The following is a 20,067-nucleotide window of genomic DNA, read 5'->3' as shown; positions in this document are numbered from 1 at the left end:
GTGACCTCAAACTTTTGAAAGGTAGTGTATGTACACTGAGTATACAAAACATGAGAGACTGAGTAGGTGAATCCAGGTGAAACTATGATCCCTTATTGATGTCACTTGTTAAATCCACTTCAATCGGTATAGATAAAGTTGAGGAGAGGTTAAAGAAGGATTTTAGTCTTTGAGACAATTGTTTGTGTGCCATTCAGAGCATGACAAAATACTGTAATTAAGTGCCTTTGAACGGGGTACTCTCAACAGTTTCCTGTGTGTATCAAGAATGGTCTACCAACCAAAGGACATCCATCCAACTTGACACAACTTTGGGAAGCATTGGAATCGACATCAGCCAGCATCCCTGTGGAACGCTTTCGACACCTTCTAGAGTCCATGCCCCGACGAATTGAGGCTGTTTTAAGGGCAAAAGGGGGGTGCAACTCAATATTGGGAAGGTGTTCCTAATGTTTGGTATACTCAGTGTATATGCTTCTGAAAATACACAAACATTTGTGGCTCACCTCATAGACATTAAACTGGTTTTGTCCACGCGAGAAATCTCTGTAACTTGTGGTGAACTCACCGATGAAATCATGGCTGAAGGGAAGAATAGCTGAAGGTCTGACACATATTCACAAAGCCTTACAGACATTCATGTGTTCATCAAAAAGAGCACAAAAAAGTACCTTCCATCTCTGTCCCAGTCATAGACATCCACTTTAACCGTTCTAGTAGGGAAGCGAAAAAACAAGTCAAGAAACTTATTTAATTTGTTCAACATGACCTTAGACACAACCACCACAGACCTACTTACTCTAAGGAAAAAGTGTCATGCTGATACATGTCCAAGAGAGGTAGGCTAATATCCTGACAACAGTACACACTGACTCACAGAGACTCTGTCAGCATCATTGACATTGATCGATGTGAGATATAGTGTAAAATCCTCTGAGTCAATTCCAATAACACCAGTGCTGGCCCCTGGGACACCACGGCCGACTGCTGGCATTATTCTGAATGCCCCAGGACAGAGTTTGGGAAACCCTGCTGTAGAGGTTCCCCATTGGCTCCCCCCAGACAGTGTCTTTCTCTAACCTGTCATAGTCCCCGTTACACAGGGCCCTCACTGCGATGGTGAAGGGCTGCCAAACAGGGTTCAGGGTGTTCTTAACCACCTCCGTCTTATGACAGATAGTGAACCTGGAACAGAGTAGTAGAGAAAGTTACAGAGAGGAACTCACAACGTACGTACATGTGAAACTAGGAAATATCACAAGCATTGAGAGAATCCCAAGAACATGGGATACTGAGAGGTAGATACTCAGTCCAAGTACATGACAAACTGTGGTAGAACATCGAAAACACAGATGGAACTAGACATTGGATGTTCCCTCGGCAGGTACACTCACGTTCCATCTTCGTTACTTCGGTAGAAGACCAGGAAGGGGTCAGACTTCCCAAAAAAGTCCTTCTTGTCCAGCTTGTTGGCACACAGCTGCATGGTAGCAATGTCCTAGAGAGGAACATCAACAGAGAACTTTTGGATAGCTTCTCACTGTAGCACATAATCAACATATTACTGTAGTCTAACCCTAAGGCAGGTTTTTTTTTTTTTACTTTTCTTGCCCGGGGTCCCCCACCCAGGCAAACCTGTGACCCAGGGAGCTCCAACATATGTTCGCACCAAAACATTTGACATCTCGTCTTACCATCAGGTGAATGATAATGGCAATTTGGTAGACAGTTTCATTATTTTGACCTTCCCATTTTGACCTTCCCAAAGTTCATTGGAAGAGGAAGTGTAAACTTTAACATAGTCTATTAGCTAGAAAGGTATCTTGGCAGTGTATAGAACATTTTCTATTTAAGGTATCTTTACTTTTACTCAAGTATGATATTTGAGAACTTTTTCCACCACTGCCTATTGTATGAATTCCCTTCATTAGCCATAGTTTCTAGTTTATTTTATTTTATTTCATCTTTATTTAACCAGGTAGGCCAGATGAGAACAAGTTCTCATTTACAACTGCGACCTGGCCAAGATAAAGCAAAGAAGTGAAACACAAACAACATCACAGAGTTACATATGGAATAAACAAACGTACAGTCAATAACACGATATAAATGTCTATATACAGTGTGTGCAAATGAGGTAAGATTAGGGAGGTAAGGCAAAAAATAGGCCGTAGTGGGTAAGTAATTACAATTTAGCAATTAAACACTGGAGTGATAGATGTGCAGAAGATGAATGTGCAAGTAGAGATACTGGGGTGCAAAGGAGAAAAAAATAACAACATGGGGTTGAAGTAGTTGGATGGGATATTTACAGGTGGGTTATGTACAGATGCAATTATCTGTAAGCTGCTCTGACAGCTGATGCTTAAAATTAGTGAGGGAGATATGAGTCTACAGCTTCAGTGGAGAAAGGAGGAATTGGCTTTGGGGGTGACCAGTGAAATATACCTGCTGGAGCGCGTGCTATGGGTGGGTGCTGCTATGGTGACCAGTGAGCTGAGATAAGGTGGGGATTTACCTAGCAAAGACTTATAGATGACCTGGAGCCAGTGGGTTTGGCGACGAATATGAAGCGAGGGCCAGCCAACGAGAGCATACAGGTCGCAGTGGTGGGAAGTATATGGGGCTTTGGTGACAAAACGGATGGCACTGTGATAGACTGCATCCAATTTGCTGAGTAGAGTGTTGGAGGCTATTTTTCAAATGACATCGCCGAAGTTGAGAATCGGTAGAATAGTCAGTTTTACGAGGGTATGTTTGGCAGCATGAGTGAAGGATGCTTTGTTGCGAAATAGGAAGCCGATTCTTAATTTAATTTTGGATTGGAGATGCTTAATGTGAGTCTTGAAGGAGAGTTTACAGTCTAACCAGACACCTAGGTATTTGTAGTTGTCCACGTATTCTAAGTCAGAACCGTCCAGAGTAGTGATGCTAGATGGGCGGGCAGGTGCGGGCAGCGATCGGTTGAAGAGCATGCATTTAGTTTTACTTGCATTTAAGAGCAGTTGGAGGCCATGGAAGGAGAGTTGTAGGCATTGAAGTTCGTCTGGAGGTTAGTTAACACGGTGTCCAAAGAAGGGCCAGAAGTATATCGTCTGCGTAGAGGTGGATCAGAGAATCACCAGCAGCAAGAGTGACATCATCACTTTAAAATAAAAGAGTCTGCCTGAGAATTGAACCCTGTGGCACCCTCATAGAGTCTGCCAGAGGTCCGAACAACAGGCCCCTCCGATTTAACACAAGTATTTGGAGAACCAGGCATGTGAGAATCCAAGGCTGTTGAGTCTGCTGATAAGAACGTGGTGATTGACAGAGTCAAAAGCCTTGGCCAGGTCGATGAATACAGCTGCACAGTATTGTCTTTTATCGGTGGCGGTTATAATATGGTTTAGGACCTTGAGCGTGGCTGAGGTGCACCCATGACCAGATTGCATAGCGGAGAAGGTACGGTGGGATTCAAAATGGTCGGTGATCTGTTTGTTAACTTGGCTTTCAAAGACCTTAGAAAGGCAGGGTAGGATAGATATAGGTCTGTAACAGTTTGGGTCTATAGTGTCTCCCCCTTTGAAGAGGGGGATGACCGTGGCAGCTTTCCAATCTTTGGGGATCTCAGACGATACGAAAGAGAGGTTGAACAGGTTATAATAGGGGTTGCAACAATTTCGGCAGATCATTTTAGAAAGAGAGGGTCCATATGATCTAGCCCAGCTGATTTGTAGGGGTCCAGATTTTGCAGCTCTTTCAGAACATCAGCTATCTGGATTTGCATGAAGGAAAATGGGGGAGGCTTGGGCAAGTTGCTGTGGGGCATGCAGAGCTGTTGACCGGGGTAGGGGTAGCCAGGTGGAAAGCATGGCCAGCCCTAGAAAAATGCTTATTGAAATTCTCAATTATAGTGGATTTATCGGTGGTGACAGTGTTTCCTAGCCTTATTTCAGTGGGCAGCTGGGAGAAGGTGCTCTTATTCTTCATGGACTTAACAGTGTCCCAGAACTTTTTGGAGTCTGTGCTACAGGATGCACATTTCTGTTTGAAAAAGCTAGCTTTTACTGTCCCATCTTCCCTGAAAAGTTGCATATTGCGGGGGCTATTCGATGCTAATGCAGTACGCCACAGGATGTTTTTGTGCTAGTCAAGGGCTGTCAGGTCTGGAGTGAACCACGGGCTATATCTGTTCCTGGTTCTACATTTTTTTGAATGGGGCATGCTTATTTAAGATGGTGAGGAAAGCACTTTTAAAGAATAACCAGGCATCCTCTACTGACGGAATGAGGTCAATATCCTTCCAGGATACCCGGGCCAGGTCGATTAGAAAAGCCTGCTCGCTGAAGTGTTTTAGGGAGCATTTGACAGTGATGAGGGTTGGTCGTTTGACCGCAGACCCATTACAGATGCAGGCAATGAGGCAGTGATCGCTGAGATCTTGGTTGAAGACAGCAGAGGTGTATTTAGAGTGCAGGTTGGTCAGGATGATATCTATGAGGGTGCACGTGTTTACGGATTTGGGGTTGTACCTGGTAGGTTCATTGATCATTTGTGTGAGATTGAGGGCTTAGATTGTAGGACGGCCGGGGTGTTAAGCATGTCCCAGTTTAAGTCACCTAATATTACGAATTCTGAAGATAGATGGTGGGCAATCAATTCACACATGGTGTCCAGGGCACAGCTGGGGGCTGAGGGGGATTTTTCAAAGGAGAAGCTCGAATTGTTTGGGCACAGACCTGGATAGTATGACGCGCTTTACTGGTATGCGTTTATTCCGTGTTTTATTTCACGAGGTATGTTTTGTGTTTATACAATATTGTTGTGACTGTTTGCGCGTTTGCACTTTTGCATTGGCTGGAGGTTTCAAGGCAGTGGTGTCCGTCTGTTGGTTTCTCCTGCCTAAATCAAGTGTGTGCCTGTTCACAACTCTCTGCTCTCCTGACTCCGCTCCCAGTACGCAGGCCATTGACATCTATCTTGTCGGAAAATGTTATAGCTAACTAATGGAATGGAATGGAAATTTCTGGATTTTTGGTGGCCTTCCAAAGCCAGGATTCAGACACGGCTAGGACATCTGGGTTGGCAGAGTATGCTAAAGCAGTAAAAAAAATAACTTAGGGAGGAGGCTTTTTAATGTTAACATGCATTTACGGCTTTTACGGTTACAGAAGTCAACACATGAGAGTGCCTGGGGAATGGGAGTGGAGCTAGGCGCTGCAGGGCCTGGATTAACATCTACATCGCCAGAGGAACAGAGGAGGAGTAGGATAAGGGTACGGCTAAAGGCCGGTCGTCTAGTGCGTTCGGAACAGAGAGTAAAAGGAGCAGGTTTCTGGGTGCGGAAGAATAGATTCATGGCATAATGTACAAACAAGGGTATGGTACAGTGCAGGCATTGACTGACGATGAGAGAGGTTTAAACCATTTAAACCAGGTGAGGTCACCCCATGTGCGGGAGGTGGAACAAAAGGGGCATATTGAGCCTACGATTGTGATTGTGCTACAATGATGCTCATCGTTGTTCAGATGTTAAATTCCACATATTTTATCTTTAAGCAAGTCAGTTAAGAACAAATTATTATTTTCAATGACAGCCTAGGAACAGTGGGTTCAGGTGCAGAACAACAGATTTGTACCTTGTCAGCTCAGGGGTTTGAACTTGCAACCTTGCGGTTATTAGCCCAACGCTCTAACCACTAGGCTACCCTGCCGCCCCAAATGGTGTGTACATGTTGTGTACTGTGTTCTCCACACCTCAATACAAGTGTAAGACAATTGGGTTTGGTAGTTTCAACTGACCTCTCCACTGTAAGACTATGTGACTGAATATCAACAGGGGTGAAAGGATAACTTAGTTCCCAATCTATTACTATCAAATACAAGCCAGCATCCCCTTTGCCCCAATGCTTTGCCAATTTAGCCATTTCAAATGGTAAATTGTACAATTTAACATCTGGTTAAGCCAATCCTTCTACATCACTTGGTGAGCACACCTTCTTTATATTAATCCTGGGGTTTCTTCCTGTCCCACAAAAAGTATTATAGCCTCGTTATTGTTATTTTATTGTGTTACTTTTTATTATTTTTTACTTTAGTTTATTTGGTAAATATTTGTTTAACTTTTCTTGAACTGCACTGTTGGTTAAGGGCTTGTAAGTAAGCATTTCAAGGTAAGGTCTACACTTGTTGAATTTGGAGCATGTGACAAATAAAGTTGTATTTTATTTGTTAGTGGCAGACCAAAGAGTGGCTCAACCTCAGGCCTGTTAGATTCAGTTGGACGCATTAAGTGATGCTATGTTTCTGTCATTTTTGTTGTTGTTGGTGGTACAACGTGTTGGAAGATTTTGTTTCTCCCACTAGGTCCAATAGCCATCGTTCACCACTGTTACTATAGGACACTGGAGATCGAATTTCAATATTGAAACAATGTTGCAAATATCGGAGATACAGTACAGACAGCAAAGTTGACACAAATATCTGCTGTTGAAAACCAAATGCTAGTGACAACCAAATGCTGGTCTTAAAGAATGAGGATATCATGTCTAGATGCGTTTTTACAGTTTACAGTAACGATTGCCTGGCTGGTCTGATGAGACAGTGGATTGCGCAAGGAGATGGAAGAGTAAATAGTATTTCGCCGTCATAGCCTTAGCCGATGGTAAGATGTGGAATAGACACTGGCTGGAACGCGGTTTTAACCAATCAGCATCCAGGATTAGACCCAGCCGTTGTATAATTGAATTCATAGACATCACTGTGGTGCTGCTATGGCTAAAAACCTTTTCTGCTGCAGTGCCAGACTCCTTCCAGCACATTCCTAGCCCGTGATTGAGTCCTGCTTTGGCTCTTAGGCCAATCAAGGGCATGATTGGCTGCACAATCAGCCCCAACCCTTTGAAATGCTGCTCTTCTCCTTGAAACGCAGGAGCTGATTTTGAGTTAATAGGGCCCTGGGACAGTGGTCTCTAACCGCATTTGCTCCCACTTTCCTTTTTTTTTTGACTCCCTTCTCTGCCTCTCCCCCACATGAAACACAGATTAGCCCACATATTCACACCTAAAGATACTAACACACATACACCTTCCTCTGTAGTTGTATTAAAGGTACAAATGGGCACAAAATGGAGAAGCACACTATGTCCCACAAAAAAAGTATTTGTTTAGTTATTATGTCATATAGTTTTAAAAAACGGTCTGGAATATTCATAGGTAACATTGCAGAGATATAATTAAATTCTGGGACCACAACCATTTTAATCACGTTGATCTTTCCCCATAAAGAAAGTTCTCTCTTCCCATTTTTCTATATTGGTCTTAATCTTGACTAGCAGTGTCTCACAATTTAGTCCCATCACTTCCTCCAAAATTCAACTAAATTTAGAACCCAAATCTTTCATCCCAGTAGGAACCTGTTTGACGCTAAATGGGGTAACATTTCCAGAGTAACATATTGCATTAATTGACATTGCTTTCGACTTATCCCAATTAATTTTGTAGCTTGACAAACTAGAATATGATTCAATACAAGTAAGTAATTGTGGAACAGACTGAAGAGGATCAGAGACCAGCAGTAGAATATCGTCTGCATACATAAGCAGCTTGTGTTTTTTTCCTCCGCCATGGACACCCACCATTTCTGTATCTGTACTTATCATTGTCGCAAGCGGCTCTATAACTATGGTAAACAGGAGAGGGGAAAGAAAGCAACCCAACCTTGTACCTCTGGAAAGACTTTAAAAAAAGGACACATTTCATTTGTAAGAACTGTTGCTTTAGGATTGAAATAAAGGACCCTTATCCCTTTACAAAAGTCAGGACCAAAAACACATTTTCCTAGGGTTCTTAGGAGAAAAGCCCACTCTACCCTATCAAATGCCTTCTCAGCAGCTAAGGAGACAGCAACGGTAGGAACGACTGTATATTTGAGAGGTTTAACCACATGAGGGGTAAGAGCCTACCTGTTCATAATAAATCCTACTTGGTCACTATGTATGATCTTAGGTAGTGCCTTCTCTAAGCGTATTGCATGGTCTTAGTAAGAATCTTTACAATCCACATTAAGAAGGCCATCCAGACCAGGTGACTTCCCTGCTTTCAAAAATAAAATGGTGGCTCTAACTTCCTGTTCTTTTATAGTCCAGTCTAGGTCCTCTACTTTGCTATCTGATAATCTAGGTAATTCTATACCAGATAGAAAAGTATCCATATCTATGGGGCTCGCTGAACAGGAGGATGTACTGTATATAAATCTTCATAAAACATTGAAACATTGTTTCTCTTTTTGGATGAGGTCACCACCTTATTGCCCTTCTTAAATGCTGGGATTACGTTAGAAGTGTTCTGCATTTTTAGTTGCCTTGCTAGTAGACGGCCTGTCTTCTCACCTTCCTCATAAAAACTGGTTCTAAAGCCTAAACAGTGCATATTCTCTCTTTTTGTTATACATTTTGTGCAACTGACATTTCAGTTTGCAGGCAGTTTGAAACGTGCTATCTGTGCAATGTATTGCCAAATCCCTTTCCAATACACATTTCTCTGTTTCTAATCTTTTTACTGCTTCAGCCCCTTCCCTCATCTTTTTGGACGCATATGCTATTAATTTCCCTCTAATATGATTTAGAGGTTTCCCATACTGTGGAAACCCTTTCAGGTGAGCCTACGTTGATCTCAAAAAAGGAACTAAGATCATGTGCTAGTGATTGGCTAAATATCTAATATTGCAATGGTGTTGAGTCTAAATCTACCCTTCCTTACATTTTCAGAGTTTATATCAACATGTAACTCCACTATAGCATGATCTGTGAGGGCGATGGGCCCAATCTTGCAATCAATCACATTATTAAACATGAAATTAGATACCAAGAATACATCTATTCTGGAGTGTGTCTTATGACAGTGGGAGAAAAAAAAAGTATATTCTCTATCATTAGGATGGACTAATCTCCATATGTCTGTAAGGCCCATATCTTCTGCTAGCATATGTATTGCAAGTCTATCTTTTGGCATGGAGTTACCTGTACATTTACTTCTATCAATCACATTGTCCATCACTTGGTTGATGTCTCCAGGAAGGATGATCTGCCCCTCCATATTTCCCAGTATAACATTGACCTCATGAAAAAAATGTGGTTCCTCCTTGTTGGGGGCATATATGTTGCATAACAATACCTTAATCTCATTTATAAGAGCCTCAATGCAGATAAGCCTGTCAGACTCATCAGAGTGTTGCTTCAAAATTACAAAATGAAGTATTTTCCTTATAAGAATAATCACCCAATTTTGTTTGGAATTAAAGGAGCTATGATAAACTTCTGCAACATAGCCTCCTCCAAATTTCAGTGCCTCTATCTGTTAAATGTGATTCCTGTATAATATCTGCCTGTTTTGATTTTAAATATGTCAAAATATTTTCTCTTCACTTGGCTACCACAACCATTTACAGTATTTTCCAAGTATCCATATTTGCTCTGAGAAGTTACAGCCTGTGAGCATGAAGTACCCCTTTTAACACGTTACAACTCTAATGAACATCATTATATAAAATTGCACAATATATGCTCCTGCTGTAGAAAAAAAACACTGTAAATAAACATGGAAAACCAATCCCCAAATAAAACAAAGCAACATGACGTTGCTTCTCGATGAATCAATCATCACAGAACTGTCTTTGATGCTGCAGAAGATAACCTGCAGTCTCAACTAAACATGTTTTTTATTTTTTTATTTAACTAGGCAAGTCAGTTAAGAACAAATTCTTATTTTACAATGACGGCCTACCCCAGCCAAACCCAGACGACACTGGGCCAATTGTGCGCCGTCATATGGGACTCCAGATCACAGCTGGTTGTGATATACCCCAGGATCAAACCAGGGTCTTTTGTGATGCCTCTAGCATTGAGATGCAGTGCCTTAGACTGCTGCGCTACTCGGGAGCCCTTATGGCCAGTGAGGTGGTCCGTGAGGTGCATGAAAGGCTAAATTAGTAACACTGCCCAGAGTCCCTCAAACAAATAGGCTACCTTCATTTGTATTGTAAACAGCCTACAATTCAACTTGTACTTTACCTTGTCTCGTTTTCTGTATCTAGGCTAAACACCTTGCTCTCGCAATACACTTTCTGCCTCCATGTTGTCCTTGAAAATAATTGTATTTCCCTTCCAAGTATAGAGCAGGGTCGCTGAGAATGGCAGATTTCAACGACGAGGATGCCGTCTCCCGTCTGGCGAAGGGTATGAGAATCACGAGAAAAAGCTGGATATGTTGTGGAATCGTGTCGAAAAACTTGAGAACAGAAGTAGGAGGAATACGGGGAAATTAGTTCATCGGAAAGAGGGGAGTGAGACTGTGGACTAATATTGTGTGTGTGCAGAAAATCATCGCAGGCATGAATTTGAAATTTTAACCATGCCTGGCGGGATATGGGCCCCCGATAACGGTTCTCATCCGATTCCCACAATCTACAGCCCGTGACAAGGTACTTAAAGCGGCGGAAGAAAAGGGTGGCTTTCAGTGGGAAGGCCGCCGGCTGTCTTTTTTCCCGGCCCTTTCCAGGAACTGGCAATGAAGAGGAAGAAGTTTGCAACGGCGAGGAAACAACTACACGAGAAGAACATCAGGCACACACTGCCACTCTGCCCCATCCATCCATCCTCTCTTGTATCGCATCAACTTTTTCCTTTAGCTCGGTAGTTGTTTTCATCGTGGGGAAATCAGATGCAACACCCAACAAAGTCGTATTCATCTTTCCCATTTGCTCAAATAGATCTTTCTGATTTACCGATTTCTCTGGGGTTATGTGTTTCTCCATGTCTTGGTGGGGGTTTCGGGAGGACTTCCTGTTTATTTGCTAGTCGATGTGGCCTTGAATACTGCGTGTTAGGCCCGAATAAGTTTTTAGCGTGTATTGACACTTTAGCAAGATGTTTCAAAATGTAAATTATCTTTATATTATACTGTACTTCAAGTCAGTATATGAAGTGTATATCGTTGAGTTTCAATATTTACATGTGGGCATTTGGAGCTCGCTAAAATGCTGCCATCTTTTTTGGTAATCACACCTGACGGCAATATTGAAAGATATCATGAAGAACTGCATAAGTGTTGCTAATGCTCTCCACTTTCTGGAGGACCGAGTTTTGAAATCATTGTAATGCTCGGTGGAAACAGAGTATGATATCTAAGGAGATGGAGAAAATTCAGTCGTTTGTTTGAAAATAATGTGGAGGGAGTTGAAAAGAGAACATGTTGAGAACCAGTCTCCGAGATTATATCTAAACTAAGGGCAACCATGGCATCCATGACAGAGAGGGAGAAGTGTTCATTCATGTATACGTACGGGTAAGAGAGTCTAACAAGCTGCATTTTCAGATGTTATACATTTATACATGCTAGCTTGCGACTCTACGTCTTACAGGATCGCGCTCACCAGCCAAGCACACGCACTGTCGTCGATGCAAGGTCCGATCACTTTTGACACCAATGTAATGAAACAGGCAGGGAGCAGGTCTCGAACCCTCAACCTTCTAGCCCGAAGTCCAGCGCGCTATCGACTGTGCCGCAAAAGCATGCTCAAGCGGCAGAGTCGATATTTGCGCTCATAAACCCGATACTGTTAGCTAGCTAGCTAACATTAGCTGGCTGGCTCGCTAGCTAACGTTACGTGAATGATCTGTGTAGTAATATTATTCATATCTCAGAGCCATTTGCATTGCTAGTTATAGCCTAATGTTAGCTAGGTAGCTAAAATTGAACCTAGCTAGTTTGTTAGCTTTAGCTACCAGCAGATTCATGCAGGGTAGTAATGTTATGAGTTGGGTTTATGGTTCATTGTTTAGCTAGCTAGCTACATTTCAAAACAAAAGACACCATTATGCAAGTAACCATTTCACTGAACCGTTTGCACCTTCTATATCCTGTGCATGTGACCAATACACTTTGATTTTATTTGATATAGTGTGCATTTACCAGAGACAGCAATGTGAACAAAGTCAAATTGGGATATAACGTTAGGCCAATGAGACAGTGTCCAAGTTCTAAAATTCACTGGTAGAATGACCTGCTTTTATTTTGTCACACTCACAACTGTAAGCTATTTTCTGTAATTAGCTTGCCATTATCTTGTAAATAATGATCTTGTTGTGAGTATTGTTTTTCTGTAATATTGAATACAAAATGAGCTACATTTAAGATGTTGTCAGCTGTATGATATGATCATTATTTGAACTGGCTAGCCAGCTAACTAACCAAAACATTTTTTAGAAAGTTGCTTTTAGTTGCCTGGTTTGCTAGATTGACATATACTAAATATATTTTTAAACGGATGGGTTTATTGGTTTTGAAAAACACCAGTTATGCTATTTTGGACCACAGGCTGCTGATGTCATGCCTGTCGTTTTTGTGTTTATACTTTTTCATAACGACAACGACAAGTTTGATGTCGGACAACACTAGAATGTACATGATGTCACTAACAGAACTGTCTACAGACATGTCGATAGACGTGGCCTCACAGTTGAATCCTTAAAGAGATGGTTGGGGCTAAGGCCTATGAGGGTGTGAATGATCCTGAATGAGTGTTTACAAAGAAGAGCTCTCCAGTAGGTGTACCATAACATTCAAGGTCCATTTTCTCAAAAGTGGGGTTACAAGTTTGCCAACATTCAAAGTAGAATGACTTTCCCATTGTTCCTCAACTGTTGTGTATGATATTACGTTTTACCAGTCTTTACTTTTATCCAATGTAAAAAACATACTTTCAAATTTTGCTACAAGAGACCCAATCCAACCGGTTGGTCACAAATAGTTTTTGGAAATGAAGCCCTTTACCTACTTTCCCAAAGTCGGATGTTCCTGTAGACTTCCAGTCATTGCGCTGATGCTAGTTAGCATTGGCTTGTGAAACTACCTCTAACGTCCTTCATACTCGACGCAGAGACATAAAAATGTTATCCACAATGATATTCTGTTGCAGATAGTGATATTCATAAAATAAGGAATATGCTTCTGGACAGAAGCTCTATGGCCCAACTAATTAACAGGTGCTCCAACATGTGAAGATAGCCGTACAGCATAATAACCACAGAAAACATGTTTAGCTTTAATAGTGACTTCGAGCCAACCCCTTTTACCTCGAGAGGAAATTAAAAAACAACACCGTACAGAATTCATCACATGGAAGCTATTATTCAGTCTGATGGTTTAACAAAATGTATGGTTGTTTATGGTCTGTCAGTGGTTGTGCATCTGTTGGTTGGTCCGCTGCTCTGTTTTGGGTAGAAGTACTAGTAGGACAGTTCCCTGTGGAGACGCCCCGGGACTGAAGCATCACGCATGAAGCCGCTGTAATGAGCTCGTCTTCTCCAGCGCAGTGCAACGCAGGGGCAGACTCAGAGGTGGCTGATAGCAGGAGAGGGGCATCATGGGAAATCTCTTAGCAGCCAGTTCCTCAGTGACAGAGTGGCGAGCTCCGCCCACGCTCATCTGAATTTCTAAGCAGTGTCTCTCTCTCTCTCTCTCGCTCGCTCTCTGAGAAAAACCCTCAGTTATTTCTGGGGTAAACAAACATGGAGATTAACTCTCCCTCTCCTTTCTCTCCCAGTCTTGTTTTTGTGTTGACATGCTGAATGCACTGAGGTGTCTGTTTAAACTACTAGCACACAGCTCGGACACCCATGCATACCCCACAAGACATACCACCAAAGATCTCTTCACAATCCCCAAGTCAAGAACAGACTCTGGGAGATGCACAGTACTACATAGAGCCATGGCTACATGGTACTCTATTCCACATCAGGTAACTGAGGCAAGCAGTAGAATCAGATAAAAAAAACAGAATAAAATATAACTTATGGAACAGCGTGGACTGTGAAGAGACACAGACACACATACACATGATATGACACGCACTCTACACACAGGTACACAGGGATTTTGTATTGTAGATATGTGATACTAGAGTAGTGGTCTGAGGGCACATACTTAATTTGTTGTGAAAAGTGTTATGAAATGCAGTGTCATGTAATATTTTAAATTGTATATACTGTAACTGCCTTAATGTTGCTGGACCACAGGAAGAGTAGCTGCTGCCTTGGCACAACAACGGCTGAAACAAAAGCTGACTTTCGTGGCCTCAGAGGGGAAAAGGTGACTTGTCAGGTACTGACCCTACAGTTACTGAGCTCCTCCGCCGCAAAGATAATGGCACCCAACTTCTTCCCAGGAATCCCACTGTGAAAGAGAAAAATAGAAAATGATGGAAGAGAGAGGGGGAGAGGGAGAGTGACAGAGAGAGAGAGAGCGAGAGAGTGAGATATCTTTTAATACTAATGACAAAATGATACATAGTCATATAGTCACAGTCCCGCTCTTCCTCGGAATATTGAGTCAGAATTCATTAACCATGCAACACATACTGCATAGCACGTTCACACAGCCATCTTTCCTTTCTTGTTCTGCTTTAATGCAGTTGACATCACATCAAGGTTAAAGCTTTTGTTTTTACTTCATTTAAACTTACTTTCACTTTGTCGATTCAATTTATTCCAATTAAGGCACGATTCAAAGAACTGAAAGGATAGCGAGCGAGGGCGAGGGTAGAGAAAGCCAGAGCAGACAAGCCGGAGAAGTGCGAGAGAGGGTGAGCAAGAGGCTGTGTGACAGTAAGGGGCTTGCAAGGTCAAACCTGCAAGCTGGTCAATTACTGTGCAGTGGCTAAATCTGGGTAACTCTGGGCCAGCTATAGCTCGCTCCACTCCCCTCCTCCAGTCATTAGTAGAGTGAACTCCTGGGGAGAATCTCAATTGCATTACTCTGATTCCTCGCGTCCTCTCTCCGTGCCTCTTTATCAAAACCCATTCGATGAGAAGGTCAGAGGGGAGGGACCTCTGAGCTTCTCATCTCATGAGGTTTGAGAAGGATGTGAGGAATCAAGGAAATGCAATTGAGATTCTCCAGTGGTGCAGCTCATCCTCTCACTACATCCAGCACGTCACTCTCTCTGACAGGGGCGACCTCCTAGCACATCACCTTATCACCTACACTGAGCAGAGGCCTTGTCTCACAGTGGTACAGGGTGATGATGGGTCACCTATCCAGGTATCCACTATGTCTCAATCTTCCACCTTGACACACATTTTCCGATTGGTATTTCCTGCATAACAGAGCTGTCCAATCAAATCATGTTCAATCTCATAGCGTGCTCACTGAGTTACAGAGGTAATAGTCTTGCAATGTACCACATTGTGCAAGTCTGACTGCGATTGGGCATCCCTCATTATACAACCCTCTGTTTCTACTGTCAGGTGTTATATCTAGGGTTGCAAAGCTATCGGTAATTTGTCAAAATGAATGTAATCTTTTGTAATTTTGGTAATTAATAGACAATCTATGGCAATCTATGATAACTTTGGTCATTTATACATGAATAACTTTTACAAAATGTATTCATATATAGTATACATTTTTATATCCCTATCCATATTGTCCATGAGGTTCTAGTGGATAGACCTTCAAGAGAAAATAGTGTAATTAATACAAAAACAACATCTAATGAACAATGACATTATTTGTTTTAACTCTGCAACTATTGACTTTTTTTTAAACAACTGCTACCAGTTTGATGCCAAAACATTGACAACAAATATATATTGACATAGTTAAATAAATAAAAGTGTGTAAAAAAAAAAAAAAAAGTATACAAGATATTTCATGTTGAAATCCTCATATTAAACACCAATTGCATTCACTAAGTTGATGGTTAATATTTAGGATAATGTTTTATGGCTTTGATATTCAATGTTTTATTTAAAAATCATGTTTTTAATTATTTCATATTTGTACATGTGATAAGGCCACACAGAGGGCCAGAGTTAATTAGAGACCTGTGATAATCTCAAGTACCCCAAAAGGTCACTAATATCATCTTATACATTTCCATATAAACCTTGAAAGTTACCAAAATTCTGGTAGTTTACTGGCAAACTTTGAAAGTTTCCAGTAATATACCCTCCCTTTTGTGACCCTAGTTATAGCACACATTGTGAGAAATCACAGTAAATTGGGTAGGAAATGGAAAATGAAGTGGAAAACAGAGTTTCCGTCTTCATCATCCTGAGATAATATACGATGATGTTCTGGACACGGAGAGAAAATAACAAATTACTGTATGTTTCCTTGGTAACTGAAGTCACAGTATCAGCAGCAATCAGGACACGTCGTCTAATTATGTCATAGAAACATCCATCGAGGCCCTTTAGCAGACAACTTGAGCACTAGGGCAGAAATCCTGTTAGCTAGAGGCCCACCATGTCTCAATGTGATTAGACCTTGGAGAGAAAGGTTTCTGAAGGGCATCCATCTCCTCCCCGTCACTCCCCTCCCCTGTCTGCAGCAAATGGGATCGCAAGAGTAGCGACAGGTGAGCTGAAGAGTCCAGAGATTTCTACACTATATATACAAAAGTATGTGGACACCCCTTTCAAATGAGTGGATTTGGCTATTTCAGCCACATTCGCTGCTGACAGGTGTATAAAATCAAGCACACAACTATGCAAACTCCATAGACAAACATTGGCAGTATAATTTTTTTTCCATCTACGTAACATTGCAAAAATCAGAAACTTTCTGTCCAAAAATGATGCAGAAAAATTAATCCATGCTTTTGTCACTTCTAGGTTAGACTACTGCAATGCTCTACTTTCCGGCTACCCGGATAAAGCACTAAATAAACTTCAGTTAGTGCTAAATACGGCTGCTAGAATCCTGACTAGAACCAAAAAATTTGATCATATTACTCCAGTGCTAGCCTCTCTACACTGGCTTCCTGTCAAAGCAAGGGCTGATTTCAAGGTTTTACTGCTAACCTACAAAGCATCACATGGGCTTGCTCCTACCTATCTCTCTGATTTGGTCCTGCCGTACATACTTACACGTACGCTACGGTCACAAGACGCAGGCCTCCTAATTGTCCCTAGAATTTTTAATCAAACAGCTGGAGGCAGGGCTTTCTCCTATAGAGCTCCATTTTTATGGAACGGTCTGCCTACCCATGTCAGAGACGCAAACTCGGTCTCAACCTTTAAGTCTCTACTGAAGACTCATCTCTTCAGTGGGTCATATGATTGAGTGTAGTCTGGCCCAGGAGTGGGAGGGTGAACGGAAAGGCTCTGGAGCAACGAACCGCCCTTGCTGTCTTTGCCTGGCCGGTTCCCCTCTTTCCACTGGGATTCTCTGCCTCTAACCCTGTTACAGGGGCTGAGTCACTGGCTTTACTGGGGCTCTCTCATGCCGTCCCTGGAGGGGGTGCGTCACCTGAGTGGGTTGAGTCACTGATGTGGTCATCCTGTCTGGGTTGGCGCCCCCCCCCTTGGGTTGTGCCGTGGCGGAGGTCTTTGTGGGCTATACTCAGCCTTGTCTCAGGATGGTAAGTTGGTGGTTGAAGATATCCCTCTAGTGGTGTGGGGGCTGTGTTTTGGCAAAGTGGGTGGGGTTATATCCTTCCTGTTTGGCCCTGTCCGGGGGTGTCCTCGGAGTGGGCCACAGTGTCTCCTGACCCCTCCTGTCTCAGCCTCCAGTATTTATGCTGCAGTAGTTTATGTGTCGGGGGGCTAGGGTCAGTTTGTTATATCTGGAGTACTTCTCCTGTCCTATTTGGTGTCCTGTGTGAATCTAAGTGTGCGTTCTCTAATTCTCTCCTTCTCTCTTTCTCTCTCTCGGAGGACCTGAGCCCTAGGACCATGCCCCAGGACTACCTGACATGATGACTCCTTGCTGTCCCCAGTCCACCTGGCTGTGCTGCTGCTCCAGTTTCAACTGTTCTGCCTTATTATTATTCGACCATGCTGGTCATTTATGAACATTTGAACATCTTGGCCATGTTCTGTTATAATCTCTACCCGGCACAGCCAGAAGAGGACTGGCCATCCCACATATGCTCTCTCTAATTCTCTCTTTCTTTCTCTCTCTCGGAGGACCTGAGCCCTAGGACTATGCCCCAGGAATACCTGACATGATGACTCCTTGCTGTCCCCAGTCCACCTGACTGTGCTGCTGCTCCAGTTTCAACTATTCTGCCTTATTATTATTCGACCATGCTGGTCATTTATGAACATTTGAACATCTTGACCATGTTTTGTTATAATCTCCACCCGGCACAGCCAGAAGAGGACTGGCCACCCCACATAGCCTGGTTCCTCTCTAGGTTTCTTCCTAGGTTTTGGCCTTTCTAGGGAGTTTTTCCTAGCCACCGTGCTTCTACATCTGCATTGCTTGCTGTTTGGGGTTTTAGGCTGGGTTTCTGTACAGCACTTTGAGATATCAGCTGATGTACGAAGGGCTATATACATAAATTTGATTTGATTTGATTTGAATGGCCTTACTGAAGAGCTCAGTGACTTTCCAACAAGTCAGATGCCCCAGTCAACTGTAAGTGCTGTTATTGTGAAGTGGAAATGTCTAGGAGAAACAATGGCTCAGCCATGAAGTGGTAGGCCACACAAGCTCACAGAACTGGACCGCCAAGTGCTGAAGCGAGTAGCGCGTAAAAATGGTAAGTTCTCGTTTGCAACACTCACTACCGTGTTCCAAACTGTCTCTGGAAGCAACATCAGCACAATAAAATGGGTTTCCATGGCTGAGCAGCCGCACATAAGCCTAAGCTCACCATGCGCAATGCCAAGTATCGGCTGGAGTGGTGTAAAGCTTGCCGTCAATGCACGTGGAAATGCATTGTCTTGAGTGATTAATCACACTTCATCTGGCAATCCGACGGACAAATCTGGCTTTGGCGGTCGGCAGGAGAATGGAACACTACCTGCCCTAATCCATGTTACCTGCCCGAACTGTTCCAGTGAAGGGAAATCTTAACGCTACTGCATAAAATGGCATTCTAGACAATTCTGTGCTTCCAATTTTGTGGCAACAGTTCCCATTTGCACAAAGCGAGGTCCATACAGAAATGGTTTGTCAAGATCGGTTTGGAAGAACTTGACTGGCCTGCACAGAGCCCTGAACTCAACCCCTTTGACCACTTTTGGGATGAATTGGAATGCTGACTGCGACCGCCCTTCCTCACCAATGCTCTGGTGGCTGAATGGAAGCAAATCCCCACAGCAATGTTCCAACATTGCCATCCCAGAAGAGTGGAGGCTGTTATAGCAGCAAAGGGGGGCCAACTCCATATTAATGCCCATGATTTTGGAATGAGATGTTTGACAAGCAGGTGTCTACATACTTTTGGTCATGTAGTGTACTTCAGAGCTGCATTTCTATTAAAACTTATTGCGTATACCGTGCAGATCAAAGTCAAAAACATGTATTTGTAATAACAATGCACGTATAGTATAGTATGGGCATTATGGCAAAACAAAGCCCTATGTATTTTGAATTGCAGTCCACAAAAACTAGAGAATGACAGACAGATGTGGACACATGAGAATGTAGCCATTAAAACCTAGTTCATTATGCATGTATTTGGCTGCCTTGTTCCATCTTTGCAGCTGGCCTACCCAAAGGGGTCGAATACAACATTCAGGATGTGTCAGCTCGGCTAGTGCCAACAGTCCTCAATATTTCAGGACCATGGCCCAGATTAAGATGGGTTGAGCCAGAGGTGGGATAAACCAGAATACTGGAACAACTTCATGAGACAAAGATTCAGTTGGCCAGGCAGAGAAAAGAAAAAGGATGGTTCCTACACTCTGTGTCTGACATGGAGACAGTGGGCCGTCTGCTATGCACTTTGGGAGAACATAGTTCCTTATCTTCCATGTACGTGATACATTGACAGCTGGGGAATTATTTATGACAAAAGTCAAAACCATCTTTACCTAGTCCTATTGTACTGTTGTCACGGTCGTCCTCCTCTTCATCTGAAGAGGAGAGGCGAAAAGGATCAGAGGACCAATATGCGGCGTGGTAAGTGTCCATGGTAAATCTTTAATCAAGAAAGTACTGAACACTGACTACAAAACAATAAACAAAATAACAACCGTGAAGCTAATGCGAGCTGCGCTGAAACAAGCCATCAACATAGACAATCACTCACAAACAAACAGTGCAACCCAGGCTACCTAAGTATGATTC

The 20,067-nt window shown here is 42.7% G+C and overlaps 1 protein-coding gene across 1 annotated transcript in view; it reads right to left on the bottom strand.

Annotated features, from left to right (window-relative positions):
• Positions 1–20,067, bottom strand: part of LOC110491908 (copine 5a) — a 65,753-nt gene that overhangs the window by 23,950 nt on the left and 21,736 nt on the right. Inside the window, exons 3-7 of the mRNA XM_090201605.1 lie at positions 14,151–14,214; positions 1,395–1,498; positions 1,081–1,185; positions 672–713; positions 507–582 (exon numbers count right to left, since the gene is read on the bottom strand). Of these exons, the coding sequence (XP_090057731.1) occupies positions 507–582; positions 672–713; positions 1,081–1,185; positions 1,395–1,498; positions 14,151–14,214 (391 nt within the window). The remainder of the gene's footprint in view (positions 1–506; positions 583–671; positions 714–1,080; positions 1,186–1,394; positions 1,499–14,150; positions 14,215–20,067) is intronic.

Source organism: Oncorhynchus mykiss, chromosome 16 (assembly GCF_057628025.1).
Source record: "Oncorhynchus mykiss isolate SJ-2025 chromosome 16, ASM5762802v1, whole genome shotgun sequence".
Classification (NCBI taxonomy): Eukaryota; Metazoa; Chordata; class Actinopteri; order Salmoniformes; family Salmonidae; genus Oncorhynchus; species Oncorhynchus mykiss.
Note: the sequence above shows the minus strand (reverse complement) of the source record. Positions and strands in the feature narration are given on the sequence as shown.